The 22923-nt window shown below is 33.4% G+C and overlaps 2 protein-coding genes across 3 annotated transcripts; one reads left to right on the top strand and one right to left on the bottom strand.

The window, feature by feature from the left end:
- Positions 1-7812: 7812 nt before the first annotated feature.
- Positions 7813-9719, top strand: agr2 (anterior gradient 2). Its single transcript, XM_051136515.1, has 8 exons — positions 7813-7962; positions 8115-8241; positions 8504-8567; positions 8674-8726; positions 8813-8889; positions 9139-9202; positions 9294-9377; positions 9469-9719. The coding sequence occupies exons 2-8, from the start codon at positions 8124-8126 to the stop codon at positions 9516-9518; spliced, it is 510 nt and encodes a 169-aa protein (XP_050992472.1). The 5' UTR covers positions 7813-7962; positions 8115-8123; the 3' UTR covers positions 9519-9719.
- Positions 9720-10276: 557 nt separating this feature from the next.
- On the bottom strand, positions 10277-21341 carry tspan13b (tetraspanin 13b). 2 transcript variants are annotated; one of them, XM_051136511.1, is made up of 6 exons: positions 21103-21341; positions 20206-20373; positions 17265-17345; positions 14223-14336; positions 13881-13991; positions 10277-12130 (listed from the first exon to the last, which is right to left on the bottom strand). In XM_051136511.1, the coding sequence occupies exons 1-6, from the start codon at positions 21163-21165 to the stop codon at positions 12056-12058; spliced, it is 612 nt and encodes a 203-aa protein (XP_050992468.1). In that variant the 5' UTR covers positions 21166-21341; the 3' UTR covers positions 10277-12055. The 2 variants fall into 2 exon arrangements, with proteins under 2 accessions (XP_050992468.1, XP_050992469.1); XM_051136512.1 differs by lacking the exon at positions 21103-21341 and adding an exon at positions 20646-21028.
- Positions 21342-22923: the final 1582 nt, after the last annotated feature.

Genomic DNA, 22923 nt, shown 5'->3' with positions numbered 1-22923 from the left:
GCGTACATCAAATTGGCATTATCCATACAGAAATTAAAAAAACAGTATAAAAATAAATTACATCCTTTTAGAAAAGTTGTCATAATGCAACAAAAATCTGCCACTCCTTTTGGTATTTGTAAGTAGATGAAACAAGAGAATCAAGTTTAGCAAGAAAAAGGAGAAAAGACAGGAGAATTAAGCCATTTTTGCTTATGAATGAAGAATTTTTTATTCAATATAAGAAAATTAACAACATATTCAACAGATAATAGTTTTGGATTTTCATTAAAAAAAAAAACGTACAATAAGTACGTACGATAAGTACGATAAATAACGTAAATAAGGTACGAGTGAAAAGTCTTGGGTGTTCTATAGTCTTTGTTAGGTAGAGAAGTTTAGAAAAAAGGGTTTGAGTTACTAATAATCAACATTTAACCTGGTAAAAAAATGTTTATTTAATGTTGTCTGTGTTATATTTCATCTGCAACAGCAATGTGATGTTTTCTAAACAACCGTTTGGTCATTAACTTTGAACTCATGAAAGAGCCACGACTGGCAGATCAACGTGCTACTTCTTTTCTGTGTGGAGGATGTTAACTGTAACAAGTTTTACTGTTTACTGTTGCCAGTTTTACAGGTTAAAGACACAGTTGTGTGACCTGATAGTATGTGCCAAAGCTTGCCTACGTTTCTACTACACACTCAAAAGTGTGTACTTTTTCTTCACCAAAAGAGTACATAACTTAAGGGCGTAGTATAAGTAGGCACATTGGGACGCAGCATTCCACTTACTTCATGAATGAATCAGCCATTAAAACAAATCAGTTGAATGAATGATTCGGTGATCAAATCAGTGACTTGCTGCCACCTACTAGAAGCTGTAGTTTCGTTTTTAAAATATAATTTTAGTTATTTAAAATAAATAAATAAATAAATAAAAAGAGTTGCATAGGTAACCTTTTGATCAAAATATTAGATGTTTGACTCAAATTGATTTACAGTGGCATTTTTTTCCACTTGTAATAGCAGTTTTCAAGTAGCAGTCTATGAACCCATGGAATAAAAGAATAATAATAAAACAATGATAGAGTTTATATTTCAATATTCTGACTTTATTCTTGCAATTCCTAGGTTAAATTGCACAATTATAAGAAAAAACAACTTCTCTGTTTTCCCCTCTGCTCAGGCATACCAGTCATATGAATCAATATTAAAATTAATGGTGACACATTAGAACAAAAAGTGGCTGGGTGTATTTTCAGGTGTTTAATGAGGCTCAGAGGCGGCATGAGCGTGATAAAATGAATAAATTCATGTTGAGATTAATGTGTTAAATATTAAAATTTAACACATTAATAGACATTAAATAGTTTAAGCAGTTTAAAACAGTTTTTTCATGCACCTGTCAAGTTTGAGATTTTTCAAAAAGTGTTTTTTCAGACTAGTGAAGAAAAAAGACACTGTTAAGTGTCAGTTACACTTACACAAATTCTGTCAATTACAATACATATTTTTAAAAGCCGTTTTCTCAAAAATGACTTTTTTTTTCTCCTACACTGAGCCATAAATCTCCACTTCAGTAGCGCTTACACACACCAAACCTTACATTTTTATTCCTATCCATAAGGTTTTTACAGAGGGATTTGTTCACATATCATTTGCTTGATTTTATATAACATTTTATTCCTCCAAAAATTACAAAACATCTATTGTTTTCTCTCTGTTGAAGTTTTTTCTGAATTATGTAGTGACAAAATGAGATACCCAAAATTCCCTCTGTAGAAACATTTGACTTTTTTGTACTAGAAATGTATGCAAATGAGTGCATATTTCATTAAATATGCATCATTGGCATATTTAAACCTAACATTTTAGAAAAGTAATACAAAAAAATGTTTGAAATTATCAATGTAATCAATCAACCTGGTAAATAAGGTGATTAACTATTAGTTAATTTTTTTTTTACCCTATTTACCTGCAGTGTCTTGCCTTAAAGGGGTCATCGGATGCTAAGTTCACTTTTACATGTTGTTTGAACGTTAATGTGTGTTGGCAGTGTATGTACAAATCTACCCTATAATGATAAAAATCCATGCAGTGGTTTTTAATTAATCTGTAAAAATAATATCCCCTTTTTCAAATCAAGCCATTCTCAGATGCCTGTCATTGTGGCGTCAAACCGAGGCCGCTCCTACGATAGTTGATTGACATGAGCGTCTTACCTCAGATCAGTTCTAACAGTCCAACCTACTACCACTTTTTCATGCTAAAACTACAGTATAAGGGTTTTTTTTATGAATCTTTGCAATCACATTTCCTAATAATGTGCTAGTTAGCAAGTTTAGCGCCTAAACGCAGCTAAATGTAGCTAAAATAAACAGGCTCGTCACTCCACAGAGAGAAGAGAGGGGCGGGGCGAACAGAGCTCATTTGCATTTAAAGCAGCCTCGACCAGAATGAGATGATTTTTGCAGAGCTGATTTTGGTAAGGTAAAAAGGGTGTTATTTTACACAACTATTGAGAATTTTTAACCAAAGTATATTATAGACTTTTCATTAAGACCCTAAAGAATCATATCAACTTGTGGAAAATGGGCATCCGATGACCCCTTTAACTTAAATTATACTTTAAAAATGAAACTAAAACTGCCAGTAGGTGACAAATTAATGAGAATTAGTTGACATGTAGTTGCAAAATACTTAATAGTTAGTATCTAAAGTAGACTATCAAAATAAAGTGTAACCAAAAACTTTCAGCTGTGACTTTCTTGGAAACTATTTTCGTTGACAAAATACAGCGAAATCAGACAATAGCATTATAGTTAGGCAATGTAAGTCACTTAATATTAACTTGTATATTGCTACTGTTAAATTAAAGCAATCACATTTGCAAACTCCTTGCAAAATCATTAAAAGCTGTCACCCATCTTCATCATGATCTCACGAAATTCCATTATAATCAATGAAGCTCTCTACACTGTACAAGGAATCTCTTATTTACACCCTGTGCACTTTTTTATAATGAGAGGATTCGTGAGCTTGCAGGACATCATTGAACAAAATGCGGTGTTTTGAGGAGTGAGGGGATTCTGATTAACATTGTGTTCAAGGAATCAATTTGTCAGTAATACATTAGACTCAACGCTCAAACACATTGTAAGTACAAACCTTCGATCGCAAACAAATATGCTGATCTCCTTAATAGTTTTTTCATAGACGTTTTTAAATGAAATGGTCGCACTGTAGAGCCTTGATGGGGTATAACGACCACTCTCTCTCTTTCTCTTTCAGGGCCTGTTTGCCTTATTAACCTCTAAGTGCTCTATTGTTTGATTATGTCAAACAGAGTTACGGTAGTATTCTACGCAATCCCACTGAATTTTCCTCCCCCTCTTACGGGAGTCCGGTCAAATCAGTAACAGTCCTGTGCTGGTGCGTTTGTCTTCCTGTCTGTCAGATCCGTGTTCTCAGGGCGGAGTCGGGTGCAGATGGCCGCTGGAGTGTGTGATAAGGAGTGGCCTGCGCACCCAGCCCTCAAGGATAAATATTGACTTCTGCTTCATAGAATTTCTGCCTGCATGCAAGGTGTATGAAGAATAAATTAAGAGTTAAGGACACCTCAGCAATTCATTCATCCGATGTAGGCTAATATTCCTTCTATTTTTTTACAAGCTTTCGGTGTGTCCTCAGCCAATACGCAGGAAAATGATTTAAAAAAAAAAAAAAAACTAGTTCTTTGCTGTGCATAAAAAACATCCAAGCAGTTTTGTGATCCTGATGCTAATCTAGTCTGCTGTTGATAAATGTTCTTTTACATCCTTTTATTTTCAAGGAATTAATCTAGGAAATAATAATCAAATAAGGTTAAGGTTAAATAGTAATCAAACAAGAAAAAATACCACATTTTGTAACAGGACTGCAAAATGTTCAAAAAAAAAAAAAAAAAAAAAAAAAAGAAAAAAAAAGAAAAAAAAAAAAAGCACAGACTGTATTTTGGGGTCAGTGAGATTTTCTTTTCACCAAGGACACATTAAATTAGATATCAGCATAATTTTCAAATTATTAAACCAAAAGGTCACTGGTGATGCTTTTTGGTTATTTAAATTAGTATGGAAAAGTAGTAGAAGTATTAAAATAAAATAACTGAAATAACAGTAAAATAAAAGGTCACTGGTGATGGTTTTTTCTTATTGGAATTAGACTAAAAAGAAGAAAATAGAAGAAAATAAAATAAAATAAAATAATTGAAATATTACTAAAATAAAAAGTCATTGGTGATGCTTTTCCTTTATTGAAATTAGAATGGAAACATGATACAATAAAATGTAGTTTTAGCATGGAAAAGTGGTAGAAACAATAATAATAATAATAATAATAATAATAATAATAATAATAATAATAATAATAATATATATATATATATATATATATATATTATTATTATTATTATTATTAAAATAAAAAGTCACTGGTGATGCTTTTCCTTTATTGAAATTAGAATGGGAATGTGATCAAATAAAAGTAGTTTTAGCATGGAAATGTGGTAGAAGTAATAAAATAAAATAAAATAAAATAAAATAAAATATTATTAAAATAAAAATGTTCAGCAAGAATATTAAATTGATCAAAAGTGACAGTAGAGACTACTACATCACTAAAATATTGAAATACAAAATACTTTTATTTTGTATACAAAATAAAAAAATACAAAATATATTAAATGTACAATCAGTTTTACTACTAATAATACATAGTTATAGTTATATGATACAAAATCTATTTATATAAAAATATATAATGTGTTATTACAGAATATAAAAATACAAAATATTTATGCAAAATATATTTCTATATAAAAAACACAATTCTTTTTTGCTACTCTATATACACAGACACATACACACACACACACACACACATATATATATATATATATATATATATACTTACACAAAATATTTTATTTCATATAAATGCTGTATAAATGCTTTTGTTTTTAATCTAAGAATCGATCACAGGAACAAATTATATTCTAAAATATTTTAAAATAGAAAAACATTTATTTTAAATAATAATTAACTTATTTTGGAAGCAAAAATATTATTAAATTATTAACATACATATTATTATTATTTTTCTAAATACCATTATTATTTAGTTAATATATACATATATTTTAATTGTATTATTATTAAAATTTTTTGAAGGTTAAGCACCTTTAACTTTTGAAGGGTCAGAATTGACTTTGTTGAAGAGCACATCCTTGGCTGTTTTGTTTGTGACAAACAGTCTGAGTAAGTCGTACCTGTCATTTTCAGCACAAAATAGGGGCAGTGAAATGTCCAGCTGAAGGACACAGAGAGTGAAGTCATAAAAAGACTGGATTCATTGAGTCGGAGTGGTGTTGGTTGTCGTGGAGGCCCTGACTCCATTCCACTCGACACAAAGAGGCCATTGATCCTCCGCCGGTCACATTATCCCATAGCTGCTAGTGGAAAGAGGCTTTGTCAGGCCCTAGTTTCAGAAAGTAATTTTCAGAGAAGATGAAATCAGCTATAAACACACACCTCTCCAACTCATCAGCAATGACTTGCTCCGGAAAGATTCACATTGTACGTTTGAGCAACTTGACAGAGGATGTTACACAATAACGTCTATAACTGTCACGTAATAAAGATATCAGCATCATTTCCAATCATTCAACTAAAAGGTCACTTGTGATCCTTTTCCTTCATTAGAATTAGTACATATTTATTTATTAGTGTTAGTATTAATATTACTATTAGTATTAGTGGTAGAAATAAAATGAAAACAGAAAATAAAATAAATATTATTAAAATAAAAGGTCACTGGTGATGCTTTTCTACATTAGAATTATGGAAAAGTGGTAGAAGTAATAAAATAAAATAAAATAATTAAAAAAGTATTAAAATAAAAGGTCACTGGTCATGCTTTTCCTTTATTAGAATTAGTATGGAAAAGGGGTAGAAGTAATAAAATAAAATAAAATTAAAAAAATTAAAATATTATTGAAAAAAAGGTCAGTGGTGATGCTTTTCCTTTATTGGAATTAGTATGGAAAAGGGGTAGAAGTAATAAAATAAAATAAAATTTAAAAAATTAAAATATTATTGAAAAAAAGGTCAGTGGTGATGCTTTTCCTTTATTGGAATTAGTATGGAAAAGGGGTAGAAGTAATAAAATAAAATAAAATTTAAAAAATTAAAATATTATTGAAAAAAAGGTCAGTGGTGATGCTTTTCCTTTATTGGAATTAGTATGGAAAAGTGGTAGAAGTAATAATAAAAAAATAATAAAATAATTAAAATAATATTAAAATAAAATGTTAACGATGAAGCTTTTCCTTTATTAGAATTAGTACAGAAAAATGGTGGAAGAAATAAAATATAATAAAATAAAATGTTATTAAAATGAAATACCACTGGTGATGCTTTTGCTTTATTAGAATTAGTATGGAAAATTGTTAAAAGTAATAAAATAAAATAAAGTAAAATAATTAAAATAAAAGGTCACTTGTGGTGCTTTTCCTTTATTAGAATTAGTACAGAAAAGTGATAGAGGTAATACAATAAAATAATAAAAGAAAAGAAAAGAAATATTATTAAAATAATAGGCCATTAGTAATACTTTCTTTCATTAGAATTAGTACAGAGAAGTAGTAAAGTAATAAAATAAAAGAAAAGAAATAAAAGAAAATAAAAGAAAATAGAATAACTGAAATATTATTCTAATAAAATGTCACTGGTGATGCTTTTCCTTTATTACAATTACATCAGAAAAATGGTAAAAGTAACAAATAAAATAAAATAAAATAAAATAAAAACTGAAATATTATTCAAATAAAAGGTCACTGGTGATGCTTTTCCTTTATTACAATTAGAACGGAAAAGTGGTAAAAATAATAAAATAAAATAAATTAATCAAAAATAAAATAAAATAATTGAAATATTATTAAAATAAAATGTAACTGGTGATGCTTTTTCTTTATTAGAATTAGTATAAAAAAGTGGTGGAAGAAATAAAATAAAAAACAAAAGAAAAGAAAAGAAATATTAAAATAAAAGGTAATTGGTGATGCTTTTCCTTTATTAGAATTAGTACAGAAAAGTGGTAGAAATAACAAAAGAAAAGGAAAAGAAAAGAATTAAAATATTAATAATAATATTAATTTTAGTTTACATTAATTCTAATTATTACTGAAAATAATCATAATAAAAGGTTACAGAGAAAAAAGTTACAACTTTTCTTTTTCACATAGAACCAGTCGTCTTAAGGACACGTCAGTCCTTTCGAAGGAACGGTGTTCAAGAAACTTCCTTTTGAGCGCTTCATTAAGCAAATGTTTGAAGGGCAGGATTTCACCAGCAAACTACACATTGTATGTAGACTATTAAGAATCCTGTATACAATACACACCCTATTATATTACAGACAACAGATTATAATACACTAGTCAGTTATAACATCCAAATATTCCTACATGCAGATGGAGATTTCCTTCAGATGCAATTACAAACAGCTCAATAACAAACCATACAATCAGATCACTCAATACCTATTGATTCAATGATAATATGACACATATACGCTTTAAGATATTCATTCATAATAAACAAGTCTCTCATTCTAACACCACGTCATGCCTTAAATTACAAAAGCCCATTAATGCACTCTGACATCACGTTTCAGAGCTCAGCCAATCCTAAAAAGCCCAATCATACCAGTCTTCAACAGCTTATCGAGACTATCTGCTGACCTGTACTTGGCGCCAAGCCAAATAGAAAAGTTAATGCAAAGTTTGCTTGCAAAATAAGGCTGAATGGCTAAATAGAATTGCATTCCAGAACAGAAGAGGGGTGGGCGGAGCCTCAGGTGAACAGCTATAAGAGCTGCACAGGTGAGACCGAGAGAAGCCAGGAGTCTGTGTCCGAACATACTCAGCAGGGAAACCAAGAACAGGTGAGGACCCGACATTTCGGCTTGTGTATTTCTCAGAAGGCTTTGCTACTGGTTACTTTCAAGCTTGCAACACCATAACTGCTAAGACTGAAGTTTAAACCATGCTTTGTCATTTCCTAACAGCTGTATATCGAAATGTTTCATTCTTTCAGCTTGTGAAGATGCTTAAAGGAATACTCTCAGTGCTCTTGGTCCTGGTGACCTTGTCTTCCGTCATGGGAAAGCCAGACAAGACCACTCCCAAGAAAGAGAAGAGGATTCCTCAGACTCTCTCCAGAGGTGAGCTTCATGAAAACGTACAAAATGTTATTGTTTTAGCAGCTTTTGTAAAACTACGGCTATGCAGAGTGCTGTTAAAATAGCATAACCGAAGCTGCATATGCAGAAAGCTTGCATTTAGAAAAGATTCTAGCTGTTCACTGTGTGAAATGCCATCTCATACCTCACTTTGTGCAATACTGATGTAACGGAAGCCATCATCCACATCGGCTAAGTGGATGTTAGTTTTTAAGATTCATATTCGGTGTTCTTTTCCTTTCAGGATGGGGTGATCAGCTGATTTGGGCACAGACATATGAGGAAGCCCTGTTTTGGTCACGATCCAAGTGAGAAATGCTTATAAATGTGTTCAATAATCAGTAATTTGGTGTGTATAGAAGGTCTGCTGATAATTTTTGATATATATTTATTTTTAACAATCTGCTTAATTAGGAACAAGCCCCTCATGGTCATCTTTCATCTGGAGGACTGTCCACACAGCCAGGGTAAGGCTTGACTTTAACAAACTCACTGTTGGTTAGTTTAAAAATACCAGTTTATTTAATTTAATGGGTTTGTATTATTTTATCAGCTTTGAAGAAAGCTTTCGCTGAGGATAAAGAAATCCAGAAGTTGACCGATGAGGAATTCGTGATCTTGAACTTGGTGGTGAGTAACATTTGTTAACATTAGTTATTACGCTAGTTAAAACATTTCTAAAGCGTTTAGTTTTAAATTAAACAGTGTATATGTTAATATTACTCAGTAGCTAACATGAATAAACGGTATTTTTATTATCTAACGTTAATAAAGATTTATAAACACTGCAACAAATGTACAGCTCATCGTTGAATGTATTTAATGATTCTAGTCCAGTATGTGAAGGGCTATAAATATGTGTAAATTGAACTTTTACAGTACGAGACCACAGACAAGCACTTGTCTCCTGACGGTCAGTACGTTCCCAGAATCCTCTTTGTTGGTGAGTTGATTTACTCATGATGGATACATAAATACCACTACACGTTATGAAGTACTCCGCATAAATGATTTAAACCCTTCCCGTACTCCAGATCCCTCCATGACCGTTCGTGCAGACATCACTGGCCGCTATTCCAACCGCATGTACGCCTATGAACCCAGCGACATGAAACTCTGTAAGTCTGAAAGCTGTTTCAATTCATGGCCAAATGAGTTATTCCACGTCATCAAACTGACAGCAACATTTGTTTGGTTTTGTTTCCACAGTGTTGAGCAACATGCAAAGAGCCATGAAGTTTCTGAAGTCAGAGCTGTGAACACAAAAGCCTAATCTTTTTGACCGCCAGAAGGATATCACTTCCCTGAGGGTCACTATTCTACTGTCACTTGTTTACTGACGGCATGAAACGCACTGTAAAGACCTGTATAAAAGTGAAATATGTTGTTTGAGTAGATTGTTACGGTGAACTTCAGGCTTTCTTTTCATGTTTTTTTCAATAAATGAAGTTGTTCGAAAATTCGTTTCTCCTGGTAATTTGTTTATGCAGTTATGTCTGCACCGTTTATTCAAAGCAGATGCCATGTGGGTTTTCCACTTAAAGGAACAGTACACTCAAAAATGAAAATTCTGTCATTAGGCCTGCTCACCTAGGTTGCTCAAAGCCTGTTTGATTTATTTCTTCTGCTAAGCACAAATAAGGATGTTTTGAAAACTGTTTGCCATTGGCAAACTAGCTAGGAGAAAAATACTATGGAAGTCAATGGCTACCGTTGGATGGTTTGTCTACCTGTCACTTTAACAGAGTCTCCTCCGGCTAGTATCCTGGTGGGAGGAGTCAGAGTAACTGGCAGCGTGTTTTCCTGAGTCATATTGTTGCCTGGTTACTAGCTGCCTTTGTTACACACTGAGCTCTAGGCATGAGCGTGTCAGTCTCTGATTGGTTTGAGGTTAGAGGAAGTTGCTGTCTTGAAATACTCCAATGACAAGAAATAGCATTTCAGACAATAAAAGCATTAGCCACTATTGTGGAAACCTAATAATTAGTTTATACAAAGACAAAACAGCTCAAAGTACTATTGTGTCCTCAGAGTCTTTATTATTTTTTTCTGATTTCAAATGCTTGAGAGCGTAGTTCACAGAACCAGTGGATATAGATGTACATTTCAATGAGGAATTCATGCAAGAAGCCAAAAGGATACACAAAATCAAGTCAGTAAACTAACACACGTAATGGAAAATAAAACAAGCAGATAAATATGTAATGTGAAATCTGAGATCAGTGCTCAAGAAAACATTTTTTACTTAATTGCATTTTCATACTAATTAGTAAAGTCCAACTTTATTGCATTCTGAGCATTTCTAGTTTTAATCCTTTGTGCTAAATGATAACATGTGCATTTAATATAAGAAACTGAAGTGAAATCGATATGGATGCATTTTGATATTGTCAGCATATACAAACTGTCAACATAAATAGTGTCATGCTCACACACTGCACACTGTTTTGATCACAGCAGCTCATTTTCTGTTAATGTTTTCTACCACATACAGTTGAGGTCAAAAGTTTACATACACCTTGCAGAATCTGGAAAATGTTAATTATTTCTCCAAAATAGGAGTGATCATACAAAATGTTTTTTATTTAGCACTAAGCTGAATAAGATAAATAAGTCACATAAAAGATGTTTACATATAGTCCACAAGAGAAAATAATTGTTGAATTTATAATAATGACCCTGTTCAAAAGTTTACATATGCTTGATTCTTAATACTGTGTTGTATAAATTGCCCGCTGTTCTTTAGAAAAATCCTTTAAGTCCCACAAGTTTCCTACCATGACTGCAAGATTTTGAAATCTATCTTTTCACACTGAAGACAACTGAGGGACTCACATGCAACTATTACAGAAAGTTCAAACACTCACTGATGCTCCTGAAGGAAACACGATGCATTAAGAGCAGGCGGTGAAAACTTCTTGAATTCTTTTAACTTATTTTGTCTTCTGGGAAACATGTAAGTATCTTCTGTAGCTTCTGAAAGACAGTACTAAATGAAAAAATATATGATATTTAGGCAAAATAAGAAAAATGTACAAATCTTCATTCTGTTCAAAAGTTTTCACCCCCTGGCTTTTAATGCATTGTTTTCCCTTCTGAATCATCACTGAGCGTTTGAACCTTCTGTAATAGTTGCATATGAGTCCCTCAGTTGTCCTCAGTGTGAAAAGATGGATCTCAAAATCATACAGTCATTGCTGGAAAGGGTTCAAATACACAAAAATGCTGAAAAAGCAAAGAATTTGTAGGACCTGAAGGACTTTTCTGAAGAACAGCGGACAGTTAAACTGTTCAGGACATGTTCGGGTCATTTTTATAAATTCAACTATTATTTTCTCTTGTGGACTATATGTAAGCATCTTATGTGAAATATTTTCTTCAGGTCAGTACTAAATAAAAAAAAAAACATACACAATTCCTCTTATTTTGGTAAAACAATTAACATTTTGCAGATTCTGAAAGCTGTATGTACAATTTTGACCTCACCTGTAAAATAAAATCGGTAACATAAAATGGAGTGGTCTTTGTTGTTTAGCCCATTAGTGTAAGTACTGCATACTGACATTTGGTGTTCTGTTCTTTCATCGAGAGGAATTCTTCAAGCATGAGTACAGCCTCATAACATACAGTACAGTGCTGTCACACTGTACTCTTGAAAAATCAAGCACATATTAATATATAGCAGCAAGAACACGCAGGCTGGTCTCCTCTTCAGTAAAAGCAAACGCACACTCTCTTTAACAGCTCCAGTGAGAAATTCAGTGGTCAGACGACGAATTCATCATAAGAATCGAACCTACAGGAAGGCGCTGGGATTTGCCCGTGGGTCTTTTTGGTTTCTGTACCTGTATGTCAGCCAAACTCCCAGGATCTGAAACAAGAAGAACGTCAGGAGGAAACTTAAAGTTAACCATTTAAAAGCATACACTGCCAGTAAAAAGTTTTTGAACAGTACAAATATTTAATGTTTTTAAAGAATTCTCTTCTGCTCACCAAGCCTGCATTTATTTGATCCAAAGTACAGCAAACACAGAAAAATATTTTTACTATTTAAAATAACTGTTTTCTATTTGAATATATTTTAAAATGTGATTTATTCCTGTGATCAAAACTAAATTTTCAGCATCATTACTCCAGTCTTCAGTGTCACAGAATCCTTCAGAAATCATTCTAATATGCTGATTTGTTGTTCACAAAACATTTTTATTATTATTATCAATATTTAAAACAGTTGAGTATGCTTTTTTCAGGATTTTTTGATGAATATTAAGATCCAAACATCAGCATTTAACTGAAATAAAAAGCTTTTGTAACATTATAAACTATACCATTCGAAAGCTTGGAGTCAGTATAATTTATTTTTATTTTTTTGGGAAAGAAATGATAGAAATGAATACTTTTATTTAGCAAAGATTCTTTAAATTGATCAAAAATAATGATAAAGACATTTATAATGTTACAAGAGATTGTATTTCAGATAAATGCTGTTCTTCTGAACTTTCTATTCATCAAAGAAACCTGAAAAAATTCTGCTTAGCTGTTTAACATAATAATAATAACTGTTTTGAGCAGCAAATCAAAATATCAAAATGATTTCTGAAGGATCATGTGACTGGAGCAATGAAGCTAAAATTTCAGCTTTAAAATCACAGGAATAAATTACATTTTTAAAATGGATTCAAATAGAAAACAGTAAAAACTAAATAGTAAAAATATTTCAAAATTTTACTGTTTTTGCTGTACTTTGAATCAAATAACTGCAGGCTTGTTGAGCAGAAGAGACTTCTTTAAAAAAAAAAAAAACACATGTAGATGAGGTTGTGTCCTTATCTGGAATTTAGCATTACATTACTTGCTTACCAATGGATTCTCTGCAGTGAATGGGTGCCATCAGAATGAGAGTCCAAACAGCTGATAAAAACATAACAATAATCCACACGACTCCAGTCCATCAAATAACATCATGTGAAGCGAAAAGCTGTGTGTTTGTAACAAACAAATCCATCAAGGCGTTTTAACTTCTTAACTTTTTTCAATAATTAATTCATTTATAATAATGATTTCAATAATTCAGTGAAAAATTGCATCTCCAGTTGTCCTCTTAAAACGAAATCCACCAACATATTTGTTTACAGCTGTTTTTGCACGTAAATGGTGCTTGAGAAATCTGTGCATATTTCTCTCCTGACTCAGACAAGTTGACTTTCTCACTGGACAAAGCAATAATATTCATAGAGGATGTGTTTTAGCTGAAAGCAATGATTTTAAGTTAGTGTAAATGTGTTAATGATTGATTTGTTTGTTACAAAAAAGCAGCTTTTAACTTTACAAGATGTTAACTGATGGACTGGAGCGGTGTGCATTGGTGAGCAATGTAATGCTGTAATGATGTAATGCTAAATTTCCCCAAATCTGTTCTGATGAAGAAACAAACTCATCTACATCTGGGATGGCCTGAGTGTGACTACTTTTCAGCAAATTTTAGTTTTTGAGTGAACTATTCCTACATACAAATGCCTGACAATGAGCAAAAAAAACATAAAACCATAAATCCTTCCATCTGTGAAATTCAGTGAAGAATCTAAAAGAAGTGAAAGCACAAGTTCATTTAGCAGGCTGACCTCGGTGAAGCTGAAGAAGAGGCCAATCCCTCCGACAAAGCGCAGCACCTCGCCGGCGTGCTCCTGGATCTTTGCTGCACACGTGGTGCAAGTGCTGTAATGAAAGCAGGGCTGCGCAAGGGTGAAAAAAGACATTGACAAGAGCACAGAGTTATTATAATGTAACAAATAATGTGATTGCTTAACTTGTCACACACTTGCAGTTCATTATGCTATCATCAGCATGCAAATGAGTAGCACAACCATTATCACCCACACAGGTATCATTTATATTGCTCAGCACATGCAATGCTACAGGTACATAACAAAAGAACAATGAAGCTTGTGTATTGGGGAAATTACAGCAGCGCAGCTTCCATTGACATCCATGTGAGAGAAACCACAGCAGTTCAGACTCTTCTCCACGTCTCTCTGAGTGGTCAGAGAGTTATTCCAGCCCACCTCCAACAGGTGATTCTACACACAAGATGAAAACACATGAAAAAACACAATATGGGACAATAAAAAAACAAAAAAAAACAAAGACTATTTATACAGATCTAAGTTTGCAGGAGTCTATAGGCAGGTGTGTTTTTTTTGTCACCAAATGTCACCAAACGTTTATATATACACCATTCAAATGTTTAGGAACACTATAATTTTTAATGTTTTTAAGTTTCTTATTTACGTTTCTTATTTCTTATTATTATTAATGTGGAAAACAGTTGCTGCTTGATATTTTTGTATAAACAGTGACACTTTTTTCAGGATTCTTTGATGAATAAGAACAAATATAAATAATTGAAATATAAATCTTTTGTCACAGTAAGATTTTTAATGTTTTTGATAGGGATGCACGATATTATCGGACTGATATCGGAATCGGCCGATAATGACTTCAAATGTAAATATCGGCATCGGCCCGATATGAAAAATTATGCCGATAGGTTTTGCCGATAAGATGAATATGTTAACTCACATGTGCTAAGGGTGTGCTAGGGATTAGATCATGTCAGCAGTGCGGCTCATTCTTGAAGCAAAGTTTTGACTGAATGAGGAGAAGATTCACTGTTTTGGATCGCTGCATTTAAACTGAGAATACACATACAGAATGATGCATAAGCAATAGCACGTGCAGTGGCAGCAGTGGCTGTAGGAGAAAACGCTCCGTTGTTCCATTTGGGATAATTTACTGTTGCCTGTTTCATATCCAGTCACTAGATCGCTAAATGCACATTTTAAATGGTTTTATGGTGCTCTTTGTTGTATTTTGAAACCCAATGGCTGTGTTTGCACATGACATGATCTGCATTTAAAATAAAAAGTAATTACGGCGCGCGGTCAGTGAATTCTCTTTCTTCGGCGGCGCAACGGCAAAACACACTGTTGCTCATATGAAACATTTTTCGTGAATATGACACAAGTGAGGTATAAAGCATTCTTTATAAGTTAAATAATTGGTTAGCAGGCAAATGTTAGTAGCGACCATACTTTTGGATTCATGCCGTTCGAGCCAATACATTTAAAGCCATAAGCGGTTGTGTGTCCTGTTTTCCCGGTTGGTCACGAATTGCCACAAACTTAATAATATTTATAGTTTCTTTTCACAAATCATCACCGTCTCACCCTTTAATTTCGCAGGTTTGTTTTCTTGTCATTTACTTTTAATCCATGTTGTCGTATCATTTATGCGGGTAAACTGCGTGTGGGAAATAAAAGATTTCGTGGCAATAAATTAAGAATTCGTTACTACGACTTTCTAATTCGTTCCCTTATTTTACAAATTAATAAATTAATAAAACGTAGGAACGAATTAATAAGTTGTAGGAAATAATTATGTTCGTGTTCCGCAGCCCTGTCAGAGCGCAGTGCACGGTATAAAATAATTAGAAATTATAATTAAACATGACTTAGTGACTACATTTCTATTACTTTCTTTCCATGTTGAATGCCTTTGTATTGCAGGGCTCTAGACTGAGCAAAACTGTCACATTTTTTTTTTTTTTTTTTTAAATGTGCAAGTTAAAATTTGACGTGGTCGCACTGCTCCATACAGCGCGGGTTACAGAGTTACAAAGCCGTGGCATATTCAGGATTTCACTGATCACGCGAAGAGTAGTTTTCGTTGTGAGCGCTTCGGGTGTAGAGCCTGGTTTGTATTTGTAGTGTCAGCACGAGCCAGGTGGTGACGGCAATAAGGACGCGACTATTCTGGAAACGATGACGGACGGAGGATTTGGTTTTCGAGTAGGGTAAAAGACCGCTTGTTAAACCAGAGAAGGTAAACATGTTGGTATTCTTGTGCAGAAAAAGTGTACTGTTTTGCCAGTTGGTCACGAATTGCCACATAACTTAATATTTTTATTTTCCCAAATCCTCACCGTCTCACCCTTTAATTTCTTAGGTTTATTTTCTTGTCATTCACTTTGAATCCATGTTTTCGTATCTCTTACTGTGATAAATTGCGGGTGGGAAATAAAATATTTCGTGGGAATAAATTAACAATTCGTTAATGCTACATATTAATTCGTTCCCTCATTTTACAAATTAATAAATTAATAAATCATAGGAACGAATTAAGAAATTGTAGCAATGAATTATGTCCTGTTCATGTCCCGCAAAGCACCCTCACAGTCACCCAGTTTAGTTCTACTTTTCTGTTTTCGTTTTGAAATGTTGTATTCAGATTGCAAAATCTAAAGTGAAAGCATCCGAAATTCGGCTTATAACATAGCAAAAGTGAACTTAATTCACAAAATTCAGATCATAAATAATGCTAGTCTACTGATGAAAAAGAAGGGACTGAATGTAAACCACTCATTACTATTTATTTAATCCTAACAAATAAGTTATTGTTAAAAACTAACTTTCCAAATAAAATGATATATATCGGTATCGGTATCGGCCAAAATGAGATGAAAAAATATCGGCATATCGGATATCGGCAAAAATCCAATATCGTGCATCTCTAGTTTTTGAGTTTCTTATGCTCACCAAGCCTGCATTTGTTTGTTTAAAAATACAGTAAAACAGTAATACTTCAAAATATTTTACCATTTCAAATAACTGTTTGAAATGGTAAAATGCATTTCAAATGTATTTTGAATACATTTTAAAATGTAATTTATTTCTGTGATGCAAAGCTGAATTTTCAGCATCATTAATCCAGTCTTCAGTGTCACATGGTCCTTCACAAATCATTCTAGTATGCTGATTTGCTGCTTCTAAAACATTTATTATTATTAATATGGAAAACAGTTGTGCTGCTTGATATTTTTAATATCCTTAAAAAAAAAAAATCTTACTGACCCCAATGTTTTAATGGTGCTATATTTGGAGCACATTTCTAAGGCAAAAGATGACCAGAGTGGATTTATATGAGAATATCATAGTGATCAATCTTACCTGTTGCTCCTCATTGATAGCCAGACACGCACTGGACACCGAAAACTGAACTACAAACACCAGGAACAGGATGATCATGTACTATTGTCAATGAATTAAGGATTAAAACACAAAAATGCAATGCAGAAATGCACCAATAACACCAAGTCTACCACTATCTTCAGTAGTATATATATGTAGATATATGTAGATATGTAATAAATATCAGAACTTTAAATAAAACAAAATTAGATTCAACAAGGCATAATGTAAATTAAGGTACATTTAGTGGTTGTTTTTGGTTTTTCTTTTGAAATCCAATAATATATGGCAATGACATTGTATTACACTGAAAGCTATGCTTAAAATACAAACATGATTTATTTTACGTGTTATTGAGTATGAAACGTAATATACTGCAGTAGTTTCCTATCCTTTAACAGACTACCAGAATAACTATGCAATAATTTCTCCCTGAGTAACAGAGTGTAATCATATATAAGCTTCTTCCAGGACATTTTTAGTAATGACCCAAATTCATCTTGGGATTAGTTCATTTCATTTCAGAGCCGTTTTTTTTAAACATTACATGTAGTACACTGATGTGCACTCTCATTTGTCATGTTAACTGCACCACTCTATGGTCACAGAGTGAAATGCATTACATGAACAGATCATAATCCTGTCTCATTTCAAAATGCAATGAAGAAAAACACAGAGCATATCACGCAGTGAAATGCAAAGCCCTGACTCACATTACTCAACTGACACAGTGTTTTGTTTGCATGAGGCTATTTAAAATACATGTATTAACATTTATAAACAGTTTGATTTATTAAAAAGAAAAGCATTTTAAAAAAAATCAATACAATTACCTAGCTATTTTGTTTCAGTTAATCATTTTTTGACTGATACACAGTGTGTATCCAGTGGTGTACAGTTTACTGTAAGAAACTAGACACTGCAAGCATGGATACACCAAGAAAATAAGGATTCGTGCAAACTTTTCTAACTTTCAGACCCTGACAAAAATATTGCAAAAGTACAGTTTGAATTATTTATTAATTCTGCCTAACGTAAATAGAGTGTTTTCATGACACATCATCAATCGGCCATGCCGGCGGCACTGAACGCAAACAACACCACAGAACTGAACCAAACTCGCAAATTTGGCTGATTATTGCTGCTGAAAATGATCAATTATTGTCATGTTGTGGGCTGTACTAATCGGTCGGACCGGGAAAAACATCTGGAGTAATATAGACCAGTGTTGGGGAAAGTTACTTTTAAAAGTAATGCATTACAATTTTGCGCTACTCCCTGAAAAAGTAACTAATTGCGTTACTTAGTTACATTTTATGGAAAGTAATGCACTACATTATTTTTGCGTTTTTAAATCTGGGCAGGGCTTGCTTTTTTGTTTTTAATATAAAACAATTCTAATGTAAAAGCCCTTTTCCACCAAAAGTGAAATGAATTCACCTCAGGCTGAAAGAAAAGTACATTTATGCAGGAGATCACTCTTCAGCTATAAAAAAAAAAAGTGAAGCACAAATGTTTATCTAAAGTAATTTTTGCTTATTAGTATGGTTGAATTGCATCATCAAAGGTCAGCAGCAAAGACACTGGTTAATAAAATGGAATTAAACACATAAATGATATTTGTTTTATTTAACATATTTAATTATTGAAGGGTTGCGTCATATTCTGAGTTTCACTGTTTTTATTCATTTTGAGGAATACTGAATCTGTTTTTGTGAGTGAGATGAATTAATGCATGTTCACATTTAGTCTAGAATACAGTAACATTATGTTTATCATGTCAATTTCCAGACAGGAGACTTGTCATTCAATAAATGGGGAAAAAAGTAACTGGCGTTACTTATTTGAAAAAGTAACTCAGATATTTTCTTAGAAATTCAAAAGTAATGTGTTACTTTACTAGTTACTTGAAAAAAGTAATATTATTACGTAACTCGCGTTACTTGTAATGCGTTACCACCAACACTGCTATAAACTGCCAAAAGTTATAACAAATCAAGAAGAGTGTAAAAACGGTCTGAGGAACAAAAGGCGTTTGTGGTTGGCCAAACTAACCAGGATTTCCAGAACAAGAATCCTGACAACATTTAAGTTTGTTCTTATCATTTCCAGTCAGGTCCCTGGTGAAAAAACTAGCATATGCTGGTAGGTATGTTTTGATGCTGGTTTAAGCTGGTCCTTTGCTGGTTTATGCTGGTCCTTAGCTGGTTTAAGATGGTCCTTTGCTGGTTTAAGCTGGTCCTTAGCTGGTTTATGCTGGTCCTTAGCTGGTTTATGCTGGTCCTATGCTGGTCCTTAGCTGGTTTAAGCTGGTCCTTAGCTGGTTTAAGCTGGTCCTTAGCTGGTTTATGCTGGTCCTTAGCTGGTTTAAGCTGGTCCTTTGCTGGTTTTTGCTGGTCCTTAGCTGGTTTAAGATGGTCCTTTGCTGGTTTAAGCTGGTCCTTTGCTGGTTTTTGCTGGTCCTTTGCTGGTTTAAGATGGTCATGTTGCTGGTCAAGGACCAGCATGAACCAGCAAAGGACCAGCATAAACCAGCATCAAAACCTACCTAACCAGCATTCCAGCATAAAAACCTACCTACCAGCATATGCTGTTTTTTTCACCAGGGGTAGGTGAAATATTAGGCTAAAATCTTAATTAATACTGCTTGTACGTATCTTTACCACCTATTAACTTTAGTTTGTCAAACTATTGTGCTCTTTCCTGCATACTAAGTACTTCTCTATATGATTTAGCAGCTTCCACATGTTTTTTCTGTGGTTTAGACAGCATAAATGAGCAGAACAACATATTTAGTAGCACATTAACCGTGCAATCCATGCTGTTGTTTACATCCGTTGTTAACTGACCAAATCGCGGCGTCTAAACTCTAAACAAACAAATTATTTGTGGAGCACTGATGGATCACAGTAAAGGATACAAAGAACAGCAGAACCTGGTGGTGCTTCATGGCACCAATAAGTCCAGCGAGGGCAACGAAGAAGAGGAAGACCCCCACTCCGATGATGCCACCCACCACCTGGAAGCTCGACACCAACCCAAAACACTTGCCCCAGGCGGCGATGCCGATCATAAGCAAACTCACCATCTGAAAACAGGGAGGAGCAGCGTCGTTAGTGTTAAGTAAACTATCTGAAATAAAACGCAATTAGATGGAAAACCAAACAAAGTTTAAATCTATCAGATAATGTGACTAGGTTCAAGTTCCTGTTAATCCTGTCAGTGGTGATTCATGGGAACGCAAATGGCACCGTTTTCTGAGAATGGCCCAGCAACAGCTGTGATGTCACTCGAGCAATAAAACAAGCCTGTTCATTCCTTAAAGCAGAAATGAGTATTTAGAGGTAAGTCCATACTGACCAACAAAAAGAAATGAGCCCTGAGCTACTGCTTCCTTCTGTTGAGTAACAAGTGAATGATCCCAGCTGATAATAATGTTTTCTTTCTACTGTAATGTAAATGGTGAGTGCAGACATGCGTAATCAGCACCACAGTATCAGCTCGAGCCTAATGAAGCAGGATATCTGTATAAGTAGAACAAAAGCAGGATGTGACTTTGGCAAAACAGACGAGTTGCGAGGAAACCGTGATGTTATTCTACAGGCTGCGTGTGAAACCAGAACCGCTCATCGGCCTCATTCCACACAAAGAATCTCTCTAAATAATTCACATGAATCCTGAGACACCGAGGGCTGCAATACAGGCACACAGAAACACCTCTTGCATGAGTATTTCAAAAGCAGATGTGCTAATGTTATGATAAAGGCTGCTAAAGATGTTCCATATGGTTGCTTCCATTCTCGCATTGGTTACTCACAACATAGAGGATGTTGAGCGCGCACAGGGAATTCTTGGAGCAGGTGAATCCAGCGCAACCCATCTTGAATGCTGTTTTTTTTTCTCCCGGACAAAAGCTTTCACCTGTGTTAATTTTTTGTCTTTGGAAATGTCAGTTACATGACATGCAAATCGAACAATTTAAAAGCCGAAATTGTAGTTGAGCAACGAGATAATAAGACGCGTGTGGTTCAGACCCAATTCACAGTGAACGCTGATGCATGAGAGGTTGCCAGATCCCCAACAAAATACCGTTCCTTTTTTTAAAATGAAGGTGGGATGCTTACGAATGGGTTTTAAGCCCAGAAACAGATTTTGACTACAAATGTAATAATATAACATAACATATAATATAATATAATATAATATTATATAATATAATATAATATAATACCACCAAATGAATTATTATGCAAATTATCCAAGTTGTTTGCTTCTGCATATACAGAATACAGTATTGTACAAAACAGAAGTACAATAGTGATGCTATAGTGATTCTTGGCTTTCTCCCCCCTTGGACTGTAAATGAAAACACATGTCTGCTATTGGATTAACAAATTATACTTATATGATGTAACTTATATATTTTGTGTAATTATAATTTCTATAATACATTATATATGTTTCATACCTGTACATTATAAAATTGTTTACATTTTTTAGTTTGTATACCGCGTCTTTGCTGTTTTGCACATTGTCTGTTTTGTATGTGTGTATATTGTTCTTTTTATTATATGTGACCCTGGATCACAAAACCAGTCGTAAGGGTCATTTTTTCAAAATTGAGATTTATACATCATATGAAAGCTGAATAAATAAGCTTTTTATTGATATATAGTTTGTTTGGATAGGACAATATTTGGCCGAGATAAAACTATTTAAAAATCATGAATCTGAGGGTGCAAAAAAATCAAAATGTTGAGAAAATTACCTTTAAAGTTCTTCAAATAATGTTCTTAACAATGTATATTACTAATCAAAAATTAAGTTTTCATACATTTACAGTAGGAATTTTACAAAATATCTTAATGAAACATGATCTTAATTTCCTAGTGATTTTTGCCATAAAAGAAAAATCAGTAATTTTGACCCATACAATGTATTTTTGGCTATTGCTACAAATAAACCCCAGCGACTTAAGACTGGTTTTGTGGTCCAGGGTCACATATGTGTCTTGTCTTGTCACTGTCTTTCTGTTGCACTGTGGCGCTTTTCTCACTAAAACAAATTCCTTGTATGTGTAAACATAACTCATTCTGATATTATTTTAATTAATATGATGAACTATTTTATTTTGTACTTTTTAATTTCTTTATTATAATATGAATATGCAGCATAGATCTTAATAGATGGGCTCCTTTCTAATAACTAGAGGAGCTAATTCATTAGTTAAAAAACTACTTATTTACATATTTTATTAATTTATAACAAGCTTGACATACTAAAAACAATGATTTACCAATGAGTCAGATACAATAACACGTTGTACCAACACCAAGTTATATTTTTACTCACATTAAAAATGTATGCACACTTTATGTGCCATAGTACACTACAATATTCCAAGAAAGGATTTACTCCGACATGGCAACCATGTAAGGAGGCGGGACTGGCCGTGCGCGGTAAAATTGATTGGTCAGTTTTCCATTGAATAATGATCGCACAGGCTCAACGACAGGACGTGGTTGCACGTATTCCCGCCTCCCCTTAGTAACAGTTGCGAGGACAAGCATTTATTCGAGACAACAATAATGGCTACGAAGTCAAAGATGAAAAATGTTGATGATATTATGTCTATAAA

This window comes from Labeo rohita, chromosome 19 (assembly GCF_022985175.1).
Source record: "Labeo rohita strain BAU-BD-2019 chromosome 19, IGBB_LRoh.1.0, whole genome shotgun sequence".
Taxonomy (NCBI): domain Eukaryota; kingdom Metazoa; phylum Chordata; class Actinopteri; order Cypriniformes; family Cyprinidae; genus Labeo; species Labeo rohita.
Note: the sequence above shows the minus strand (reverse complement) of the source record. Positions and strands in the feature narration are given on the sequence as shown.

What these genes read in the sequence shown, in the direction of transcription:
- agr2 (XM_051136515.1), top strand. Translation starts at nt 8,124, where the DNA reads ATGCTTAAAGGAATACTCTCAGTGCTCTTGGTCCTGGTGACCTTGTCT. An exon ending in TCGTGATCTTGAACTTGGTG is followed by an intron (nt 8,890 to 9,138) that starts GTGAGTAACATT and finishes GAACTTTTACAG; the next exon opens with TACGAGACCACAGACAAGCA. An exon ending in ACCCAGCGACATGAAACTCT is followed by an intron (nt 9,378 to 9,468) that starts GTAAGTCTGAAA and finishes TTGTTTCCACAG; the next exon opens with TGTTGAGCAACATGCAAAGA.
- tspan13b (XM_051136511.1), bottom strand. Translation starts at nt 21,165, where the DNA reads ATGGGTTGCGCTGGATTCACCTGCTCCAAGAATTCCCTGTGCGCGCTC. An exon ending in ACCAGGTTCTGCTGTTCTTT is followed by an intron (nt 17,346 to 20,205) that starts GTATCCTTTACT and finishes CATTGACAATAG; the next exon opens with TACATGATCATCCTGTTCCT. An exon ending in CTATCAATGAGGAGCAACAG is followed by an intron (nt 14,337 to 17,264) that starts GTAAGATTGATC and finishes TCTTGTGTGTAG; the next exon opens with AATCACCTGTTGGAGGTGGG.